Genomic DNA, 22108 nt, shown 5'->3' with positions numbered 1-22108 from the left:
GGCCCCCTGGCTCCTGACAGATGCAGCTCTGGCCCAGGCTTGCTTTGGGAACGAGAGGTGTTGAACCCCAACTCTGGGGGATGTACAGAGAATGCGGGGGTGGGGATGTAGCCTTTAGAGAAAGTGGGGCCTTCCTGGATGGGAAGAGTGCCTGCACCATGATGGGGTGGTGAGTAGCTCTCCAGCCTGCGTGGTTCTCCCTGTCTTCCAGGACCAGGGTTGGTGGGAGCTGACTCAGGAAGAGATGCATTTTGAGGGTTCACAGCGCCTCAAGGTATTTCTCTAGGTAATCATCCATAACTAGTTTCTGGGCCCCAGCCTTGCTCTCATCCACCTCCCCTGAAAGCCTGGCCAGACTTTCTTCCCCTCGGTCTTTCAATCCGAACCTTCTCCTCCCCTTCTCTCCCCTCCCCCCAAACTCTTTAGAAATCAACTTTCTTTCAAGTTTTCTCTGGGCAGTTTGGGGTCTGTTTCAGAGCTGCGTCAGTGCGCTTTAACACCCCCAGCTGGGGAGAGTGGATGACAATAGCTGCTATCACTTTACCATTGGAAGTGACCCCCGAATTTGCACTTCTTTCATCTTGGTACAGAGCACTTGAGGGTGGGCGATTTCCTGGGGGGAGTGGCTTAAGCCGCTTCCCCACCGGCCAGTTGGCTGTAGACGGTCCATGCTCAATGGTCCTCTACAGATATGAAACTGGTTCTGGAGTGAGACGAGCTCAGCTGGGGACGCTGCCCCGCAGGGTGACTTAAATGTCCCAGGCTGGAAGGTGGAGTGAGAAGTGGATGCCCCCAGGGCTCTGGGTCACCCTCCAGGTCAGTAAACCAGTGAGTTTCCTCGAAACTAGGAAGGGTGGGGGTACCCCGCACAGCATAGAGGCTCTAGCGGGGTCAGAGATGACCTTGGGATCCTACTGGGCCCAGGTCAAGGAGTGACCCCGTGAAGATGCTGTGTGATGTGTGTATGTATGTGTGTGTGTATGCAGAGGGAGAGGACGCATTGTTTCAAGTTCTCTTTCTCCCCACCCCCACCTCCACCTCCAGCCTGTCCCCACCCCCACCCGTCTGCCTATCTCCCTTCCCCACCCTACACAATAATCTGGCCTCTGTCCCACCCTAGGTTCCCGGAGCTTCTCAGGTTGGATCCCTCGTCCTTGTATCCCCGGACCTGCCAGCTCCCTCTTTTGCCACCCACTGCCTCCTGGCACCCCAAGGGGCAACTAGGAGTCTGTGCTGCTTCCCTCTGTGGGCTGCACTCTCCCTCCCTTCCAAACACGTGGTCCTGTAGAGCAACTGAACTGGGCTGGATTGACTTGGTGGCCTCAGGCCGACCCTTGTGACCTAAGGTGCCGCCGCTACCCTTGGTGGTGGGAATTTCCTTGGGAAGCCGCAGCCCAAAGGCTTGGCTGCCACCAGCCAACCCTGGCAGCCGCCCTTGCCCGGCTGGGCCTCTAGGCCACCGGGGAGGGAGCCAAGATGGCTGGCGCTCCCTTAAGCCCTGGCAGGGCGCAGGCTGTGCAGTTGGGCTGGTGTGGCCTGGGGCAGGGAGGGAAGGGCCGAGAGGCATGGAGTGAGGCCAGGTGAGGAGTCCGCCATCCAGGGGAGAATCAAACCCAGAGCCTTACTGCGGGCTGAGACCTGTGTGGCCCATGTGCGGGTTGACTGTAGAGAACACAGTGCTTGCTTTGGGAGGGAGAGGAAGAAAAGGGAGGGGTGAAAACACGGGATCCATGGTAAGCTAGAGCCCTGGATGAGGCTGGTGGGGAAGGAGTTTGTTCTGAAGACCAGGCCAGCATCGTAAGAGCAGATCTCTTGCCCTCCCATCCCTTGACCTACCCAAAGCCCTGACTCGCTCCTAAAACACAGGGAACAAGAGGCCAGGGCTGGGTTCTGACACCCTATCTGCTTGAAATAAAGAATGGGAGAGTGGGGAGGCTGACCTTGGTGAAGACGAGGCTGTGAGTGCCCTGCAGGGTAGCCTGTGGCCATTCATTCATTCCTTGACTCCAGAGACTTTCCTGGTGCTAAGATCCTGGCTGGATGCATTTACCCTCTCCCTTCCAATCTCAAGCAAGAGGAGAGGATCGCCTGTGCAATCCGAGGGCGCTTTGCCACCTTGGTTTCATACCTCTTCAGATCGCTTCCGAGAGTTGTGGAGGCCAGCTGGGCAAAGTCCATAGATTAGCTATCACTTTTTGCACCTCCTTCCCTGAATGCACCTGGCAACTGGCCTGTCTGCTTTGCATTGCACTTCGAGGAAGAGAGCCATTGCCAAAAAGACTGTTGCACCTGAACCCCATCGTCAATTGTCTACTTAAGAGTGATAGGCTTCCCCGTGCAGCCCCGGCCCTTTCCGCACGGCCTTGTTCTCTGTCGGGCCAATCCATCTGGGTTGGGGGTGAGTGTGGCGCTGCTTTTTCTTAAGCTTTTGTGGAAGCCAGAAGCCGGGTATCACCTACTTGTACCTCCTACCTCTTTGGCGAAGAGGCAGGAATGAGATTGGGTGGAGCCGGGTGGAACTGGGACTGGGACTGGGGCGGGTAGCTAGGGTGGGACGAGTAGGGTGGGGACGGGTGGGGACTGTGCAAGAGGAAGTGTGGCATATCTAGATGTTGTGTTGGAAGCTATCTGGACACTGCTCCATGAATTCAGGCAAGTCGACTTTACCTTTCTGGACCTCAATTTCCTTATCTGTAAAATGGCCAAGTTTATCTCAAAGTTCCCCAAATCCGTGTGTTTCTGGATCCACTGCATGATGAGAATTTTGGGTGATGGAATTATAGTGGTTAGAAGGGCAGTTTGAGAGTCAATCTGCTTAGACTTTGCAGTTTTTGAAAGCTGTGTGGTCTTGAGAACGTTGCTTAATTTAAACCCCGAGCCTCCAGGTGTGAACTGGACTAGGGATCCTGTAGATAGCAAAGGTGTGATGGAATTGTAGTTCACATGGAGGGAAGGTGAGAACCACATATAAACAAAATTACCTCTGAAAAGCTTGAAATCCAAATGCTTAAGGGTGAAAAGCTGGCAGATACTTGTTAACACTTGGGAGAACCTCATGCTTCGCTCAGGAAATTGGCTAATTATGTGTAAGGGTATTAAAAATCATCCACACATCTTAAATTTATTGTTCCCTCTTGTTTTTCCTGAGATTTTGGTTGAATTACCTAGTTAAATGCACATAGGAAGCAGTCAGTAAATGGTGGCTATTTTCCTAATTTTGTTTACAAAGTAGCTAGCAGAGCACTCATTTGTATGCAGCCGTAAAATAGCATTCAACAAGTAACATCATGCAAGAAAAACACAAACTCAACGTCTTGCTTGTTGACATGATTGTCTGCCAAAATGAAAAAGCTGGTCTTTGTGTACACAGTTTGTTCTTCAGGGTTCGTTTTTAATTTTATTTTTTTCAAGGCTCTGTATGCTCTGACAGGTTCATTTTTGGAAAATTGTATAATATAAGTGCTCTGTTTACTAAGGACTGATACGGTTTATCTCCTGAATCCAAAGAAAAGTAATAATTTTCTTTTTACAGTAAGTATAAAAGGCATAAAAGTCGACAGAGTAATAAAAGCCAACTTCTAGAGTTAAATAATATGGTACAAATAGTAATATGGTGAGAGATTATACCAGATTTATTATAATATACACATTTTTAAAGAGATTTACAGTGTAGACATTTTATCCAAAGGTGATTCTGATTACCAATTTTAATTTTTTTCATTTTAATTTTATCTTTTTTGGAGTGCAGTGGTGTAATCTCAGCCCTCCGAGGCTCAGACTATCTTCCTACCTCGGCCTTCTGAGTAGCTGGGACTACAGGCACGTGCTACTATGCCAGGCTAATTCTCCGCCACCCCCACAGAGATGGGGTTATGTTATGTTGCCCAGGCTGGTCTCAAACTCCTGGGGCTCAAGCTATCCACCCACCTCAGCTTCCCAAAGTTCTGGGATTACAGATGTGAGCCACCACGCCTGGCCTGATTCCCAATTTTTTTTTTTTTTTTTTTTTTTTTTTTTTGAGACAGTTTCGCACTTGTTACCCAGGCTGGAGTGCAATAGCGCGATCTTGGCTCACTGCAACCTCTGCCTCCTGGGTTCAAGCAATTCTCCTGCCTCAGCCTCCTAAGTAGCTGGGATTACAGGCACGTGCCACCATGCCCAGCTAATGTTTTGTTTTTTTGTTTTGTTTTTTTTTTTTTTTGAGACGGAGTTTTTGCTCTTGTTACCCAGGCTGGAGTGCAATGGCGCGATCTCGGCTCACCGCAACCTCCGCCTCCTGGGTTCAGGCAATTCTCCTGCCTCAGCCTCCTGAGTAGCTGGGATTACAGGCACGTGCCACCATGCCCAGCTAATTTTTTTGTATTTTTAGTAGAGACGGGGTTTCACCATGTTGACCAGGATGGTCTCGATCTCTTGACCTCGTGATCCACCCGCCTCGGCCTCCCAAAGTGCTGGGATTACAGGCTTGAGCCACCGCGCCCAGCCAATTTTTTGTATTTTTAGTAGAGACGGGGTTTCACCATGTTGACCAGGATGGTCTTGATCTCTTGACCTCGTGATCCATCCGCCCCGGCCTCCCACAGTGCTGGGATTACAGGCTTGAGCCACCGCGCCTGGCCCTGATTCCCAATTTTTAAACAACTTTCCTTCTTCGATTATCAAGTAAAATTCTGGCAGGTGTTCCTTCAGTAGTTTTACTTTTTTTTTTTTTTTAATTTTACTAAGGTACAATTTGCATTCATACGTTTCTTTCAATGTAGCTTTTTTTTTGGTTTTGTTTTTTTGGGGGGCAGTCTCCTCTGTTGCTCAGGCTGAGGTACAGTGGCGTGATCATAGCTCCCTGCAACCTCAAACTGCTCAAATGATTTTCCTGCCCCAGCCTCCCAAAGTGCTGGGATTACAGGTGTGTGCCACCATGCCTAGCCTTAAGAGTACAGTTTGATAAGCTGAAAAAAATGTATATGCCCAAACACCAGTTTTAAATCTAAGGCTTATCTAAAGCAATTGATTAAACTCTGAGAACAAGTTCAATCTGTGAACAAGATCTGAGAAACTAGAAAGGATAATGGTCTCTCTCCTAATTTAAAAACAGTGTCTATGAAGGAATACCACACTGCTTTGTAACTGAATAAAAATATAACAGTAACCAAGATGATTAGTTTTGTGTTAAAAGGTGGTTAAGGGTTTAAACAGGAGATGAATCTCAGACCCTAAAGAGCATCTGGGGCCAGGCATGGTGGCTCTTGCCTGTAATCCCAGCACTTTGGGAGGCAAAGGTGGGTGGATCACCTGAGGTCAGGAGTTTGAAACCATGAGACGACCCTGGTGGACATGGTAAAACCCTGTCTCTACTAAAAATACAAAAATTAACTGTTCATGGTGGCATGTGCCTACAGTTCTAGTTACTTGGGAGGCTGAGGCAGGAGAATCACTTGAACCCTGGGGGTGGAGGTTGCAGTGAGCAGCCCCTGCACTCCAGCCTGGGTGATAGAGTGAGACTAAGTCTCAAAAAAGTGAACAAAACAAAAGCATTTGGTTTCAACTAGCTTGTATTGTGACCTTGGGCAAATTAGGCTAACTTCAGTTGCTTCAGTTTCCTCACCTGTAAGTTGGGGATAATGGTAGTACTTACCTTAGAGTATTAGTGTCAAGATTAGGACAGTGCATGACAAATAGTAAATGCTTAGTAAATGCTCAGTAAATCCTAACTATTAGGTCTTTGTGAAGTGAATAGATAGTCGCTGCCCCTTTGAAAAGGCTGTCTTTGTTCTATCGCAGCACTTCTCCAACTTTCTGGTTTCAGGACTCCTGTATGCTCTGAAGATCCTGAACACCTTTTGTCCATATAGGTCATATCTACCAGTGTATATGGTATACAAATTTTTTTTTCTTTTTCTTTTTTAAATTGTATATACTTTCCTATCTCCAATATGACAGTATTGTATACAAGATTAAAACTGATATATATATTTTTAAAGCCTGTCATACAGTAACAAATAATCATTTTTGTGAAAGGTGACATTTCCAGAACAAAAAAACCTGCTTCTTTCTTTCTTTCCTTTCTTTCTTTCTCACTCTGTTGCCTAGACTGGAGTGCAGTGGTGCGATCTCAGCTCACGGCAACCTCCACCTCCTGGGTTCAAGTGATTCTCTTGCCTCCTCCTGAGTAGCTGGGATTACAGGTGTGCACCACCACACTCAGCTAATTTTTTGTATTTTTTTTTTTTTTTTTTTGAGACGGAGTTTCGCTCTTATTACCCAGGCTGGAGTGCAATGGCGCGATCTCGGCTTACCGCAACCTCCGCCTCCTGGGTTCAGGCAATTCTCCTGCCTCAGCCTCCTGAGTAGCTGGGATTACAGGCACGCACCACCACGCCCAGCTAGTTTTTTGTATTTTTAGTAGAGACGGGGTTTCACCATGTTGACCAGGATGGTCTTCATCTCTCGACCTCGTGATCCACCCGCCTCGGCCTCCCAAAGTGCTGGGATTACAGGCTTGAGCCACCGCGCCCGGCCTAATTTTTTGTATTTTTAGTAGAGATGGTATTTCATCATGTTGCCCAGGCTGGTCTGGAACTCTTGACCTCAGGTGATCCACCTGCCTCAGCCTCCCAAAGTGCAGGGATTACAGGCGTCGCCTGACTAGACTATCTTCTTTTAAACCAGATTCTATAGAGATGTGGAAAATGTTAAATAATGCCCTAGAGCATATTATTCTACCTTGTTACATTTTCCCACATCTCCAGAGTATCTGGTTTAAAAGAAGATCGGTATTTTCTCATATCTGTTTCTATGTTCAATTTGTTTTGGTGGAAGCATCTGAAGAAAATCTAACTTCATTGATACGTAGATGGAAAAAGGAGTATTTTGATCACTTTTTCAGTGGATTTTTTGGATACTACACCAAAACTTGACAAATAGTAGTTTCTCAAAGCTTAGGTATAATGTGGAATTTGAAACTGTATCCATGAACTTTTTGTACCTTGTTATATTAAAATCCATGGGTCTCTCTCGCTCTCTCTCTTTTTTTTTTTTTTTTTTTTTTTTTTGAGACAGAGTCTTGGGGCCGGGCGCGGTGGCTCAAGCCTGTAATCCCAGCACTTTGGGAGGCCGAGGCGGGTGGATCACGAGGTCAAGAGATCGAGACCATCCTGGTCCACATGGTGAAACCCCGTCTCTACTAAAACATACAAAAAATTAGCTGGGCATGGTGGCGCGTGCCTGTAATCCCAGCTACTCAGGAGGCTGAGGCAGGAGAATTGCCTGAACCCAGGAGGCGGAGGTTGTGGTGAGCCAAGATCGCGCCATTGCACTCCAGCCTGGGTAACAAGAGTGAAACTCTGTTTCACAAAAAAAAAAAAAAAAAAAAGAGAGTCTTGCTCTGCCAACCAGGCTGGAGTGCAGTGGTGCCATCTCAGCTCACTGCAACCTTCACCTCCCAAGTTCAAGCAATTACAGGCATGTTCCACCACACCCAGCTAATTTTTGTATTTTTAGTAGAGATGGGGTTTCACCATGTTGGCCAGGCTGGTCACAATCTCCTGACCTTGTGATCTGCCTGCCTCAGCCTCCCAAAGTGTTGGGATTACAGGCATGAGCCGTTGCACCTGGTCTTTTTATACTTTGAATGATTCTTCTACAGTGCATGATTTTGTAACAGCACCCATTGGTTATTTGGGATGATCTCTACTCACTGCAACCTCTGCCTCCCAGGTTCAAGTGATTCTCGTGCCTCAGCCTCCTGAGTAGCTGAGATTACAGGTGTGTGTCATCATTCCTGGCTAACTTTTTTTTTTTTTTGTATTTTTAGTAGTGATGGGGTTTCACCATGTTGGCCAGACTAGTCTCAAACCTCCTGACCTTAAATGATCTGCCCGCCTCAGCCTCCCAAAGTGTTGGGATTATAGGCAGGCATGAGCCACTGTACCTGGCCTCCTTTTTTTTTTTTTTTTTTTTTTGGAGATATAGTCTTATTCATATCACCCAGGCTGGAGTGCAGTGGTGGCAGTCATTGCTCACTGCAGCCTCAGATTCCCGGGCTCAGATGATCCTCCTGCCTTGGCCTCCCAAAGTAGCCGGGACTATAGGCACATGCCACCATGCCTGGCCACCACACCTGGCTAATTTTTGTATTTTTAGTAGAGACAGAGTTTTACCATGTTGGCCAGGCTGGTCTCAAACTTTTGACTTTAAGTTATCCGCCTGCCTCAGCCTCCCAAAGTGCTGGGATTACAGTGTGAGCCACCGTGCCCGACTTATAAAGCAGATTTTAAAACACCATGCCCATTCAATAGAAAATGAACAGAAGCATAGAGAAGTTAAGCGACTTGCCCAAGGTGACCAAGCTTATGTCGGAGCCAGGATTCAAAGCCAGGTTCCAGAGATCACACTTTTCCTCAGTACCATTCAGTGATGAACCTCCCATCTATTCTGGGAGGATAGAAGCAGATAAACATTACCTTTTGGGAGAAAGTGCAGGAGTGGGCAGGGCACTGTTGCCATTCGTCACGTGGGCACTTTGAGCTAACTTGTGCCCTCTACCCCTCTATCCTTTGCCCTGGCAGGATGACTTCTCGGAACCAGCTGGTACAGCGGGTGCTGCAGGAGCTGCAGGAGGCAGTGGAGTGCGAAGGCCTGGAGGGCCTGGTCGGTGCTGCCCTCGAGGCCAAGCGGGTCCTGTCTTCCTTTACTCTCCCCACCTACCGGGAGGCAGGCCCTAGCCCCCAGGTGCTAGAAGTGGACTCGGTGGCCCTGAGTCTGTATCCGGACGATGCTCCCCGGAACATGCTGCCGCTGGTGTGCAAGGGCGAGGGCAGCCTGCTGTTCGAGGCGGCCAGCATGCTGCTGTGGGGTGACGCGGGCCTCAGCCTGGAGCTGCGCGCCCGCACGGTGGTGGAGATGCTGCTGCACAGACACTACTACCTCCAGGGCATGATCGACTCCAAAGTCATGCTGCAGGCCGTGCGCTATTCCCTGTGCTCCGAGGAGTCCCCTGAGATGACCAGCCTGCCCCCCGCCACGCTGGAGGCCATCTTCGATGCTGACGTTAAGGCCTCCTGCTTTCCGAGCAGCTTCTCCAACGTGTGGCACTTGTACGCTCTCGCGTCCGTCCTCCAGCGCAACATCTACTCCATCTACCCCATGCGCAACCTCAAGATCCGGCCCTACTTCAACCGCGTCATCCGGCCCCGGCGCTGTGACCACGTGCCCTCCACGCTGCACATCATGTGGGCCGGCCAGCCGCTCACCAGCCACTTCTTCCGCCACCACTACTTTGCCCCGGTGGTGGGGCTGGAAGAGGTGGAGGCGGAAGGTGCTCCTGGCGTGGCCCCAGCTCTTCCAGCCCTGGCTCCTCTGCCATCGCCGGCCAAGACCCTGGAGCTCCTCAACCGTGAACCTGGCCTCAGCTACTCTCATCTCTGTGAGCGCTACAGCGTCACCAAGAGCACCTTCTACCGCTGGCGGCGCCAGTCGCAGGAGCACCGGCAGAAGGTGGCTGCCCGCTTCTCTGCCAAGCACTTCCTACAGGACAGCTTCCACCGCGGGGGCGTTGTGCCGCTCCAGCAGTTCCTCCAGCAGTTCCCCGAGATCTCCCGCTCCACTTACTATGCCTGGAAGCATGAGCTGCTGGGCTCTGGCACCTGCCCGGCCCTGCCCCCCAGCGAGGTGCTGGCCGTGGAGGAGCTAGAGAAGCCAGAGGAGCAGGTGGCCGAGGAGCTGGAGTGCTCCGCGCTGGCGGTGTCCAGCCCTGGAGTGGTCTTAATGCAGCGAGCCAAGTTGTACCTGGAGCATTGCATCTCCCTGAACACGCTGGTGCCCTATCGCTGCTTCAAACGCAGTTTCCCGGGCATCTCACGGTCCACCTATTACAATTGGCGGCGAAAGGCCCTCCGGAGGAACCCCAGCTTCAAGCCAGCACCAGCCCTCTCAGCTGCCGGAACTCCGCAGCCAGCATCTGTTGGGGATGGGGCTATAATCCCTTGGAAGGGTGAGGCAGAAGTGGGGGTAGGAAAAGCCACGGGTGAGGAGGCTCCCACCCCCAGGGAGCTCCTGCCACTAAGGATGCCCCTGTCCCGTTGGCAGAGGCGTCTGCGCAGGGCTGCCCGCAGGCAGGTGCTGAGTGGGCATCTCCCCTTTTGCCGCTTCCGCCTCCGCTACCCCAGCCTGTCACCTTCTGCCTTTTGGGTCTGGAAGAGTCTTGCCCGGGGTTGGCCCAGAGGCCTGTCCAAACTCCAGGTGCCAGCTCCCACCTTGGGCAAAGGAGGGCAGGAAGCTGAGGAGAAGCAGGAGAAAGAGGCTGGCAGGGATGTGACAGCTGTGATGGCCCCATCCGTGGGGGCTGCTTCTGAAGATGCAGAGGGAGGGCCTTCCAGAGAGGGGGCCCCACAAGAGGGGGCCCTAGCCCAAGGCCAGCCCCACAGTGGGCCCCTGTCGAGCCAAGCTGTGGTGGCAGCAGCGGATGGCAGGGATGGCCGGATGCTGGTGATGGACATGATTGCCACCACTAAGTTCAAAGCCCAGGCCAAGCTGTTCTTGCAGAAGCGCTTCCAGTCCAAGAGCTTCCCCTCCTACAAGGAGTTCAGCGCACTCTTCCCCTTCACTGCCCGTTCCACCTACTATATGTGGAAGCGAGCACTCTATGATGGCCTTACCCTGGTGGATGGCTGATGGGGAGGTACAAAAAGGGCTAGGGGGAAGGGGGACCAGTTTGGAGAGGGTCAGGGACCTGACCTGACCCCAGGTTTGACCAGGATGTCCTTTGCTCTGGGTCCCACAGTGTCTACTCTGAGTCCAAGGGCATATGTGTGTTATTTTCTGGCTCCAGGACAGAGAGAGTGCCAGAAATCAGCCATCTGGTCTCTGGTAGAAAGCTGTGGGACCAGAGATGTTCTCTTTTGTTTGCTGGTCATATTTTTATTGTTGTGATTTAGTTTTTGGTTTCATTTGAGTGGATTGGCTGGCCCCCGTGCTAGAGTTGGAAGCTGTATCATGTCAGGGGGTTCAGAGGGGGGTTGGCTAGCTAGAGCTGCTTTCAGCTTTACCTGGGGACAAAAGGAGCATTATAGTAGCATGGTCATTGGTCCCACTGGGTGGAAAGTGTATCTTCAGTTTCTTTTGGGGCTTGGCATCCTCTTTACTCAGATGTTTCCCAAAGGAACATTAAACTCAAATATGGGTCAGGTGTGGTGGCTTATGCCTGTAATCCTAGCACTTTGGGAGGCCAAGGCAGGAGGATCACTTGAGGCCCAGGAGTTTGACATCAGCCTGGGCAATGTATCAAGACCCCATCTCTTAAAAAAAATAGAAAATTAAATGTGGAGCTGATCAGCAGCTTGTGCCTGGCATCTCGGGGAGAAGGTGCCAGGTTCAACGTGAGCAGCAGCAGGGATGTACTGGAAGAATCATGGCGGGCCTCTAAGGGATGGCGCTGAGGCACTGGAGATCACTGAGGGAGGGGCTGCCTGTCCACTGCAAGGAGTGTGGTACCGGGTGGGGCAAAGCTGGGAGGAGATGCAGGCTCTGTGTGGGGGATATGGATGGCCCAGAGTCTCTGCTTGTGGGTGCTTGATCCACCTCTGGGATGCTGCAGTCCTCTGCCAGCCTGGCCGTCTCTTGGGGATTCCACCTTCTGCTGAGCCTCTCCTTGGAGCCTGAGCCCCATCTTCAATGAGGGATCACAAACCAGCCAGGCGGGTGGGAGACTAAATTTGCTACCTCCAAGAGTAAAGTTGGAAAACCGAAGAAATAAAGTGATGTATTGCCCACAGTGCTTGGTGTCTGGTATTTGTTTTCCCAGGATGTGATGGCCCATTCCCATGCTCCTCTTTGATTTAAGGGGACAAGAGTGACCTCTCTCTCTTGATGGGACACACTCTGGTCTAGGGCTTGGGGATGAAGAGAGTTATTCTGGGGACTGAATTGGATGTAGAAGTGACCTTGGGTGCTTTTCCAGCTGAGGGGTGGGGCTCTGGCTACCCGGAGAGGCCCTCCCTCCCATGGGAGAAACCTGGCATGCGAGATGTCTGCTGGGGAAGAGGCTACTTCCACCACAGATTGGCTTGACAGGGGCCCACTGTGGGGCTGGCTCTGGGCCATGGAGGCCAGAGGAGCACCTGGAGCCAAGTCTGTGCCAGGGATTTTTTTTTTTTTTTTTTTTTGAGATGGAGTTCCACTCTTGTTACCCAGGCTGGAGTGCAATGGCGCAATCTCGGCTCACCGCAACCTCCGCCTCCTGGGTTCAGGCAATTCTCCTGCCTCAGCCTCCTGAGTAGCTGGGATTACAGGCACACGCCACCATGCCCAGCTAATTTTTTGTATTTTTTTTAGTAGAGACGGGGTTTCACCATGTTGACCAGGATGGTCTCGATCTCTTGACCTCGTGATCCACCCGCCTCGGCCTCCCAAAGTGCTGGGATTACAGGCTTGAGCCACCGCGCCTGGCTGGTCTCGATCTTTTGACCTCGTGGTCTACCCGCCTCGGCCTCCCAAAGTGCTGGGATTACAGGGTTTTTTTTTTTTTTTTTTTTTTTTATGACAAAGTTTCGCTCTTGTTGCCCAGGCTGGAGCACAGTGGCAGAATCTCAGCTCACCTCAACCTCTGCCTCACAGGTTCAAGCGATTCTCCTGCCTTGGCCTCCCAAGTAGCTGGGATTATTTTTGTATTTTTAGCAGAGATGGGGTTTCCCCATATTGGTCAGGCTGGTCTTGAACTCCCGACCTCAGGTGAGCCACCCGCCTCAGCCTCCCAAAGTGCTGGCATTACAGGTGTGACCACCACGCCTGGCGTATGCCAGGGATTCTATTCAGCCCTTGCAATGTGCTCAGGCAGGTAGGCCCCGTCACAGATAAGGACAGAGCCTTAGCTGTGTGACTAATTAGCATGCTGCCTCTGTTTGCTGGGACAAGGGTGAGGGCACCTTGCTGTAACGGGAGCTTTAAGCCCAGGCCTTTGCCTGTTTGGGGAGGGAGTTCCCTTAGGCCCTTCTGTTTAGGCTTCCTGCAGTGGCTGTCCCTGTGCTCCTGGGGAGTCATTCTTGCCTCTGCTTTTTATTCACCCCTCATCCAGTCCATCAGCAAGTCCTATTGATGCTGACTCCAAATGATACCCAGAACCCTCTTTCCACTCTACTGCCATTGTCTCTCCTGGCCCACATGACAGCTTCCTACCCCATCTCCCTGCTTCCCTGCCTCCACTCTTGTCCCTATACAACCCATTGTTTTTATTTTTATTTTTATTTTATTTATTTATTTATTTTTTGAGATGGAGTTTCACTCTTGTTACCCAGGCTGGAGTGCAATGGCGCGATCTCGGCTCACTGCAACCTCCGCCTCCTGGGTTCAGGCAATTCTCCTGCCTCAGCCTCCTGAGTAGCTGGGATTACAGGCACGCGCCACCATGCCCAGCTAATTTTTAGTATTTTTAGTAGAGACGGGGTTTCACCATGTTGACCAGGATGGTCTCGATCTCTTGACCTCGTGATCCACCCACCTCGGCCTCCCAAAGTGCTGGGATTACAGGCTTGAGCCACCAAGCCCGGCTTTTATTTTTGTTTTTGAGACAGAATCTCATTCTGTCGCCCAGGCTGGAGTGCAGTGGCATGATCTCAGCTCACTGCATTGTACAACTGCTGGGTTCAAGCAATTCTCATGCCTCAGCCACCCAAGTAGGTGTGATTACAGGCACATGCCACCATACCCGGCTAATTTTTGTCTTAGACAAGACGGGGTTTCACTGTGTTGTCCAGGCTGGTCTCAAACTCCTGGCCTCAAGAGATCTGCCTGTCTCGACCTCTCAAAGTGCTGGGATTACAGATACGAGAGACCATGCCTGGCTCCCATACAACCCAGTTTCCATAGGACAACCAGATTATGAGATCAGATTTTCACTTTCCTACCTAAAATGTGTCTGTGGCTTCCCTTTGCTCCTAGCATTCCTTTTGCTGCTTTATAAAGCCCAGATAATCTGCCTCCTCAACCCTCTGCCTCATGCTCCATGCTGGCCCTAACCCATCACACTACAGCCGTACCAGCTGCCTCTGGTTTTGAACACTTGTTTCTCCTCTAAGGGCCCTTGCATTTGCTTCTATGGCCTAGAATGCTTTTCCCTGTCAACATTTACATGGCTGACTTCTCACCGTTCAGATCTCTGAGAGTCACCATCACACCACGCCACCCCTCTTTTTTTTTTGAGACGGAGTTTCACTCTTGTCTAGGCTGGAGTGCAATAGAGTGATCTTGTCTCACTGTAACCTCCGCCTCCCGGGTTCAAGCAATTCTCCTGCCTCGGCCTCCTGAGTAGCTGGGATTACAGGCATGTGCCACCATACCTGGCTAATTTTTGTATTTTTAGTAGAGATGGGGTTTCTCCATGTTGGTCAGGCTGGTCTCGTGACATCAGGTGATCCGCCCATCTTGGCCTCCCAAAGTTCTGGGATTACAGGCGCGAGCCCCTGTGCTCGGCCCCATACCATCCTTTTAATTCTCATGGTGTTTACTCCCATCTGATATTTCTCTTGTTTATTTGCTTATTTGATTATTGCCCATCTCTCCCAGCAGAACGTAAGCGCCTTGAAAATCGGGGCTTTGTCCTGACTTGCTCACACCACTATGGTCCCAGCAGGTAGATTTGTTCCTAGCATTATAGGTTCTAAAATGTGTGGAAAGAAGGAATGAGTGAAATAAGGTCTTTATCCCTTTCCTGCCACTCTCCTTTGGGATTTGGTTTTATCGAACCTAATCAATCCCACTTCCTATGTATTTCTCGTGGACCATTTTTCTGCATCCTCACAGCTATACCAGCATCTGTTCCTCATCTTTGATACTGGAACAGTTTTTTTTTTAAATTTATATTTTAATTTTTTGAGATGGAGTCTCGTATTGTTGCCGAGGCTGGAGTGCAGTGGCATGATCATGGCTCACTGCAACCTCCACCTCCCACGTAGCTGGGATTACAGGTGCCTGCCACAATGCCCAGCTAATTTTTTGTATTTTTAGTAGAGACAGGGTTTCACTATGTTGGACAGGCTGGTCTTGAAACCTGACTTTGTGATCCACCCACCTCGGCCTCCCAAAGTGCTGGAATTACAGGCATGAGCCACCGTGCCTGGTCACTTGAACAGTTTTCAAACTGACTCTGCCTCCACTCAGACTATCCTAGTTCTTCCTGACAGAGGCCAGGATGATCCTACTGAAGGTCTGACTCACTGCTGGTTTTTCCATTGCCCTCAGCACAAAATCCTAACTCTGTATTGAGGCCCACCTGATTCTGGCCCCTACTTTCCTCTCTGGCTTATTTCTCCCCACCAACCCCTCATTCAGACTGACCTTTTCCCTTGCATGCCTTCTCCCTCCCACAAGTGGCATTTTTGAGGCTCTGGATTGAGCCCTTGGGTCTTAACTGAAGCCCCACCACCAATGTAACCATTCAGCATTTATTTGGTGGAGGGGTTAGACCAGGCATGTTCCCATCTGGCCTGCAGTAGCCACGTATAGCCAGCAGATGGCAATCGGGCGCAGCAACAGACAAAAGCCTCTGCGTGGGTTCCCAATAGTCAGGCGGGTCTATCTGATTTCCTAACCCCCTGCATACCGCCTTACTGCTTTGGCAATCAGAGAGTGGCAGCAACTTCCTGAGAACTACCCCTGTTGGGGTTTTGGATTCTCCTGTTTCTTCTTTTGCCTGCACTCTCAAACCAGAGCAAATCCTCTGATGCGTGGAGCAATATCTCACAATGGGGTCTAAAAACCACCTGGATTGCAGTCTCTGTGGGAGCCTATTAGGAGTGTGGATTGCAGGGCCCCATTCAAACCTGCTGATTCCAACCTTAGACACTGGAGAGGCAGTATATGCACATGGATGAGTCACACAACCTTGCTGTGGCTCACTTTTTCCATCTGTAAGATGGGATTACAGTAATGGCTGTAAGATAGTACCCTGCACATAGTGAGTGTTAGAACGCCTGGGAGTCTGACTCCTGTATTCCAGGAGGGAGTCAGTACCCAAGCATACTCTTGCTCAAGGTTACCCTCCAGGTTAAAGACACTCCTGTCCCAGGACTGAAAGGTGTTTTTTGCAGAGGCCAGCACTGAGCCCTGAACTCACAGGCAGAAATTTTAGCTTCTGTTGAAAGAAAGATAAAAAATGACATATCAATACTTACTGATTTGAAAAGCTTTCACAAGTATGGATAAATTATTCTTGTGTAGAAAAGCCGTTTCCTTTCTATTCTGCTTTGAAAGGCAGGGATACCCAAATAGTGACTGTATTTGCTAAGAATACTTCATGCTGATTTTTGAAATCAACATCTCTTGAATTTGTTTGTATTTTTCTTCACCATTTTCTGTCTTTGATGCAGTGTAGAAATTCCAGCGAAACAAACAATGTGTGAATAAAGGAAGAAAACAATGTGAGGTTAACTTTGCCTCTTCTTTCAACATTCTGTGTAGCCATAATGTAACAGCTGCTTCTAACAATCTTCTTTTTTCTCTTTTTTTTTTGAGAAGAGTTTCGCTTTTGTTGCCCAGGCTGGAGCGCAGTGGCATGATCTTGGCTCACTGCAACCTGTTACTTCTGGGTTCAAGTGATTCTCCTGCCTCAGCCTCCTGGGTAGCTGGGATTACAGGTGTGCACCATCACACCTGGCTAATTTTGTATTTTTAGTAGAGTTGGGGTTTTACCTTGTTGGTCTGGCTGGCCTCAAACTCCTGACCTCAGGTGATCCACCTGCCTTGGCCTCCCAAAGTGCTGGGATTACAGGTGTGAGCCACTGTGCCCAGCCTGCTAACAATCTTTTTATTTATTTATTTATTAAAGATGGCCAGGCTGGTCTTGAACTTCTGACCTCAGGTGATCCACCCACCTCGGCCTCCCAAAGTGCTAGGATTACAGGCGTGAGCCACCGCGCCCAGCCAACAATCTTAAATATAAAAGTTTCACCCTCCTAAAAAATCCAGTGAAACACTGAATAATTTAAAAAAATTATCTCTACATTTATCCCCTGGAGGAAGAGGTCTCACATTTTGGTGGAGATCAACATAAAGCTACTCCCCAAATGTTTCTCTGAAGTCCAGCACTCAGGGCCCAGGACATTGCTGTTGGCTTCCGGGCTCTGAGCAGCCACCTCATATCCCATCTGTATGTCCCACCATTGCCTCAATCTCACTGCCTGCCAATCTGGGTTCATCCCCTGATTCCCCTCACACACTCTTGTCTGAGTATTTTTCACCCTGGTTTCTGCAGCATCAGGTTCTTAGTTGAACTGGCCAGAAAGCTGAACATTATCCTAGAATGTTCTCTCTCCCATACCTCCATCCCAGCAAGACCCTAGAAACGTCGTGGGTTTCTGCTGGGCGTGGTGGCTTACACTTGTAATCCCAGCACTTTGGGAGACCGAGGTGGGTGGATCATCTGAGGTCAGGAGTTCAAGACCAGCCTGACCAACATGGAGAAATCCTGTCTCTACTAAAAATACAAAATTAGCTAGGTGTAGTGGCACATGCCTGAAATCCCAGCTATTTGGGAGGCTGAAGCAAGAGAATCACTTGAACCCGGGAGGTGGAGGTTGTGGTGAGCCGAGAGCACTCTAGCCGGGGCGACAAGAGCGAAACTCAGTCTTTTTTTTTTTTTTTTTTTTTTTTGAGACGGAGTTTCACTCTTGTTACCCAGGCTGGAGTGCAATGGTACGATCTCAGCTCACCACAACCTCCGCCTCCTGGGTTCAGGCAATTCTCCTGCCTCAGCCTCCTGAGTAGCTGGGATTACAGGCACGCGCCACCACGCCCAGCTAATTTTTTTTGTATTTTTAGTAGAGACGGGGTTTCACCATGTTGACCAGGATGGTCTCGATCTCTCGACCTCGTGATCCACCCGCCTCGGCCTCCCAAAGTGCTGGGATTACAGGCTTGAGCCACCGCGCCCGGCCGAAACTCAGTCTTAAAAAAAAAAAAAAAAGAAAAGAAACATGGCACGTTTCACGAGGTTGCACACTGCTGGGTAATCATAGGGAAGAGAATTCCGTTGGTCCAGCCCATTCCTGTCCCATCCTTTCCCCTGAGTACAGCTTTCATCCCAGGCCATACTTGAAGCTCCTGGACAGCCCAAGTTTTGACCAAGGGCTGTGTTGGCCCTGCTCACAAGGGAACTGGCAGATGTAATAGATTCCTATCTAGCAGCCTCTGAGAGGCTGAGCTCTGTGCTGTGAGCTGAGGAGACAGGCCATTCGTATTCAACTCTTGTCTTCGCAAAGGCCTCAGTTTGCAACAGCTGTGATGTGACACAGAGTGATAGAGGCTTCCATATGGAATGGGCAAAAAGTGCAGCAGACTCACTGGAAGCCTGTGCTGGCTGAGCTGTGTCTGGTACCTCGTGGCCTGTTCTCTGAGAATGAACCAGTTCTTCTCTGAGAAGTGTCGGCTGCCTGGGAGTCTCTGGGAAATGCCTCAATTGCCCCTCTTGTGACCCTAGTCACTGATTGTAAAAGACTCGTTCCATTTTGGTGGCTGTCACAGGAGGATGGGAAGCTAGGGGACAGGATTTCTGCCACCAGGCAGTGGTCAGGATGGGGCTGCAAGGCTGAGCAGCAAAGCCCCAAGAGTGTGTGCAGGGGAGCCTGCTCCCGCCCCGGGGCTGTCTGTGCACTTTCATTGACCTGACGTCTCACCAGAACCTTCTAGTGTGGTTGCTCCTCCCCAACCCCAGCTAGCCACACCCAGGTTACCTGTAGGGTGTCACTTGTAGGTTCCTAAGTGTTCCCATTGCTAGTTTATCTCATGGAAGAAGAGGAGGGAAGGTTTTAGATGAGAAGCAGCAGAAAGTAGGTTTAATGGTATAAAAATTTTTCCACGTGGCTGGGCGCGGTGGCTCATACCTGTAATCTCAGCGCTTTGGGAGGCCAAGGCAGGTGGATCACAAGGTCAGGAGTTTGAGAGCACCCTGGCCAATATGGCAAAACCCTGTCTCTACTAAAAATACAAAAATTAGCCGGGCATGGTAGTGGACACCGGTAGTCCCAGCTGCTCGGGAGGCTGAGGGAGAAAAATCATTTTAACCCAGGAGGTGGAGGTTGCAGTGAGTTGAGATCTCGCCATTGTACTCCAGCCTGGGCGACAGAGCGAGACTTGGGTCTCAAAAAAAAAAAAAAAAAAAAAAAAAAAAAAAAGTGCCATGAAAAATGATTTTGAAAATAGCATGAAATCCACTTAATTCTAGGAGGTCCTCTTTGCCAGGCAGAGAGAGCTGGGGGGACAGAGATAGGAGGGCAGCCAGGAGGAGACTGGGCAAGCAGCTGCTCATCTATCACCCTCTGCCTGTGGAGACCACAGAGTTGGCAGAAGGCAGGAAGGCCACAGGGGTCCTCACCAATGCCTCACCCTGCTCCAGACTGCAGCTCCCAGGGCCAGGAGGAGGAGAGGTGCAGGCTGTGGGGCCAGGGAGGTATTTGGGAAGCATCCAGGCTGCTTGGCTTCAGGTTCCCTTTCCGTCACCTGCCTCCCCATCCCTCGAAACCCATCCTGGCTCAGAGGGGTGCCTCTGAAGTGTTACAGCCTACGGGTGTTGACAGTCAAGATCAGTTTTTAGGCTCCTTAACTGGGCAGAGTTCTCTATTGTCACTTACGTTAGAATTGGGAGGCTGGGCTGGGCACGGTGGCTCGTGCCTGTAATCCGAGCACGTTGGGAGGCTGAGGGGGGCAGATCACCTGAGGTTAGGAGTTTGAGACCAGCCCGGCCAATATGATGAGACCCCCCCCCCCCTACTAAAAATACAAAAATTAGTTGGGTGTGGTGGCGGGTGCCTGAAATCCCAGTTACTTGAGAGGCTGAGGCAGGAGAATCGTTTGAACCTGGGAGGCGGAGATTGCAGTGAGCCAAGACTGGACCACTGCACTCCAGACTGGACAACAGAGGGAGACTCCATCTCAAAAAAAAAAAAAAAAAAAAAAAAAAAATTGGGGCACAGTGGCTCATGCTTGTAATTTTAGTGCTGAGGCAGGCAGGAAGATCACTTAGTGCTGAGGCTGAGATAGGACGATTACGTGAGGCCAGGAGTTCAAGGCTGCAGTGAATTATATTTGAGCCACTGCACTCTAGCCTGTGTTACAGAATGAGATCTTGTGTCTAAAAAGAAGAAGAAGAAGGAAAAAAAAGCCCAGGCGTGGTGGCTCACACCTGTAATCCCAGCACTTTGGGAGGCCGAGGCGAGTGGATCATGAAGTCAGGAGTTCAAGACCAGCCTGGCCAATATGGTAAAATGCCATCTCTACTAAAAATACGAAAATTAGCTGGGAGTGGTGGTGCGCACCTGTAATCCCAGTTACTCGGGAGGCTGAGGCAGGAGAATCGCTTGAACCTGGGAGACAGAAGTTGCAGTGATCAGAGATCATGCCACTTCACTCCAGCTTGGGCCACAGAGCGAGATTCCATATCAAACAAAAACAAAAACAAAAAAGAAAGCAGCAACAAAAAAAGAAAAAGCAAAAAAGAATTGGGGCACAACAAAGGGGCCTAACTGGGTTGCATGGCAGTATCCAGGACAGGGGCCGATGGCTGCTGGGTCCACTGATCCTCAGAGCTCATCTTCATGGAGACGGAGGGAGCCAGGTATCTTTGACATGTTTGTTGTTTAAATAGAGACAGACAGAAAGAGCTAGGGGGACAGAGATAGGATGGCAGCCTCGCTGTGTTGCCCCGGGCTCCTCTCAAACCCCTGGGCCCAAGCAATCCTTCTGCCTCAGCCTCCCAAAGTGCTGGGATTACAGGCATTAGCCACCACGCCCAGACTCTTTGACATGTTTGATACTTTATTCATTCTATCCCCCACGTTTGTTGAGGTCTGGGGGTGAGGGAGAGGAAGGTTACAAAGCTTGGTAAGACCTAGGCCCCCTGGAATTGTTTATAAACATTTAACTACGTAGCTGGTTCTCAGTCCTAGGTTCAAGGACTCTTGGGGTCCAGTAAGTGTAGTTTGTAATTTGATGTCTTCATTCAGAATTTTAGGTGACAATCATAATTCACTTTATTAGAGATAAAGACAGACCCTTTTACAATGACACTTTGCCATTGCAAGACACATATGCAATAAGACTTTGATCTTTAAAGTCAGTTTTTCTCCAGCCGGATTCCTGGAGGAAGAGAGACCCTGTTATGGGAGGAAACAGGGAGACAATGGTGCTGTGGGGGAAAAAGTCTCAGTGCTGGCTGGGCGAGGTGGCTCACACCTGTAATCCCAGCACTTTGGGAGTCGAGGTGGGTGGATCACCTGAGGTCAGGATTTTGAGATCAGCCTAGCCAACATGGCAAAACCCTGTCTCTACTAAAAAATACAAAAATCAGCTGGGCGTGGTAGCGGGTGCCTGTAATCCCAGCTACTCGGGAGGCTTGCACCCAGGAGGCAGAGGTTGTGGTGAGCCAAGACCATGCTGTTGCACTCCAGCCTGGGCAATAAGAGCAAAACTCCATTTGAAAAAAAAAAAAGTCGCTGGGCACGGTGGCTCAAGCCTGTAATCCCAGCACTTTGGGAGGCCGAGGTGGGTGGATCACGAGGTCAAGAGATCGAGACCATCCTGGTCAACATGGTGAAACCCCGTCTCTACTAAAAATACAAAACATTAGCTGAGCATGGTGGCGCGTGCCTGTAATCCCGGCTACTCAGGAGGCTGAGGCAGGAGAATTGCCTGAACCCAGGAGGCGGAGGTTGCGGTGAGCCGAGATCGCGCCATTGCACTCCAGCCTGGGTAACAAGAGCGAAACTCCGTCTCAAAAAAAAAAAAAAAAAAAAAAAAAGTCTAATTACTTAGCTGGGTGTGTGGTGCATGCCTATAGTCCCAGCTACTTACTGGGAGGTGGGGGCTGAGGTGGGAGGATCACTTGAACCCTGGAGATCGCATTCCTGCTCTACAGTCTGGGCAACAGAGTGAGAACCTGTCACCAAAAAAAAAAAAAAAAGTAGCAGTGAATGACTGGAGAAGGTGGGGAGAAGAAACAGGCCTATATCCTGGAAAAACCCCATGAGAGTAGGATCTTGATACAGCCATTTGGCCCCTGCACTCTGAGGTCCAAAACCATTTAAAATGTTAGCATCTGGCCAAGCGTGGTGTCTCATGTCTGTAGTCC

General features: G+C 50.2%; 1 protein-coding gene across 1 annotated transcript; it reads left to right on the top strand.

The window, feature by feature from the left end:
* Nucleotides 1–649: 649 nt before the first annotated feature.
* Nucleotides 650–11767, top strand: VRTN (vertebrae development associated). The gene is made up of 2 exons (XM_003924539.3): nucleotides 650–816; nucleotides 8565–11767. The coding sequence occupies exon 2, from the start codon at nucleotides 8566–8568 to the stop codon at nucleotides 10666–10668; it is 2103 nt and encodes a 700-aa protein (XP_003924588.1). The 5' UTR covers nucleotides 650–816; nucleotide 8565; the 3' UTR covers nucleotides 10669–11767.
* The last annotated feature ends 10341 nt before the right edge of the window (nucleotides 11768–22108 follow it).

This window comes from Saimiri boliviensis, chromosome 2 (assembly GCF_048565385.1).
Source record: "Saimiri boliviensis isolate mSaiBol1 chromosome 2, mSaiBol1.pri, whole genome shotgun sequence".
Classification (NCBI taxonomy): domain Eukaryota; kingdom Metazoa; phylum Chordata; class Mammalia; order Primates; family Cebidae; genus Saimiri; species Saimiri boliviensis.
Note: the sequence above shows the minus strand (reverse complement) of the source record. Positions and strands in the feature narration are given on the sequence as shown.

Coding starts and splice junctions, on each gene's coding strand:
- VRTN (XM_003924539.3), top strand. CDS start 8,566: ATGACTTCTCGGAACCAGCTGGTACAGCGGGTGCTGCAGGAGCTGCAG.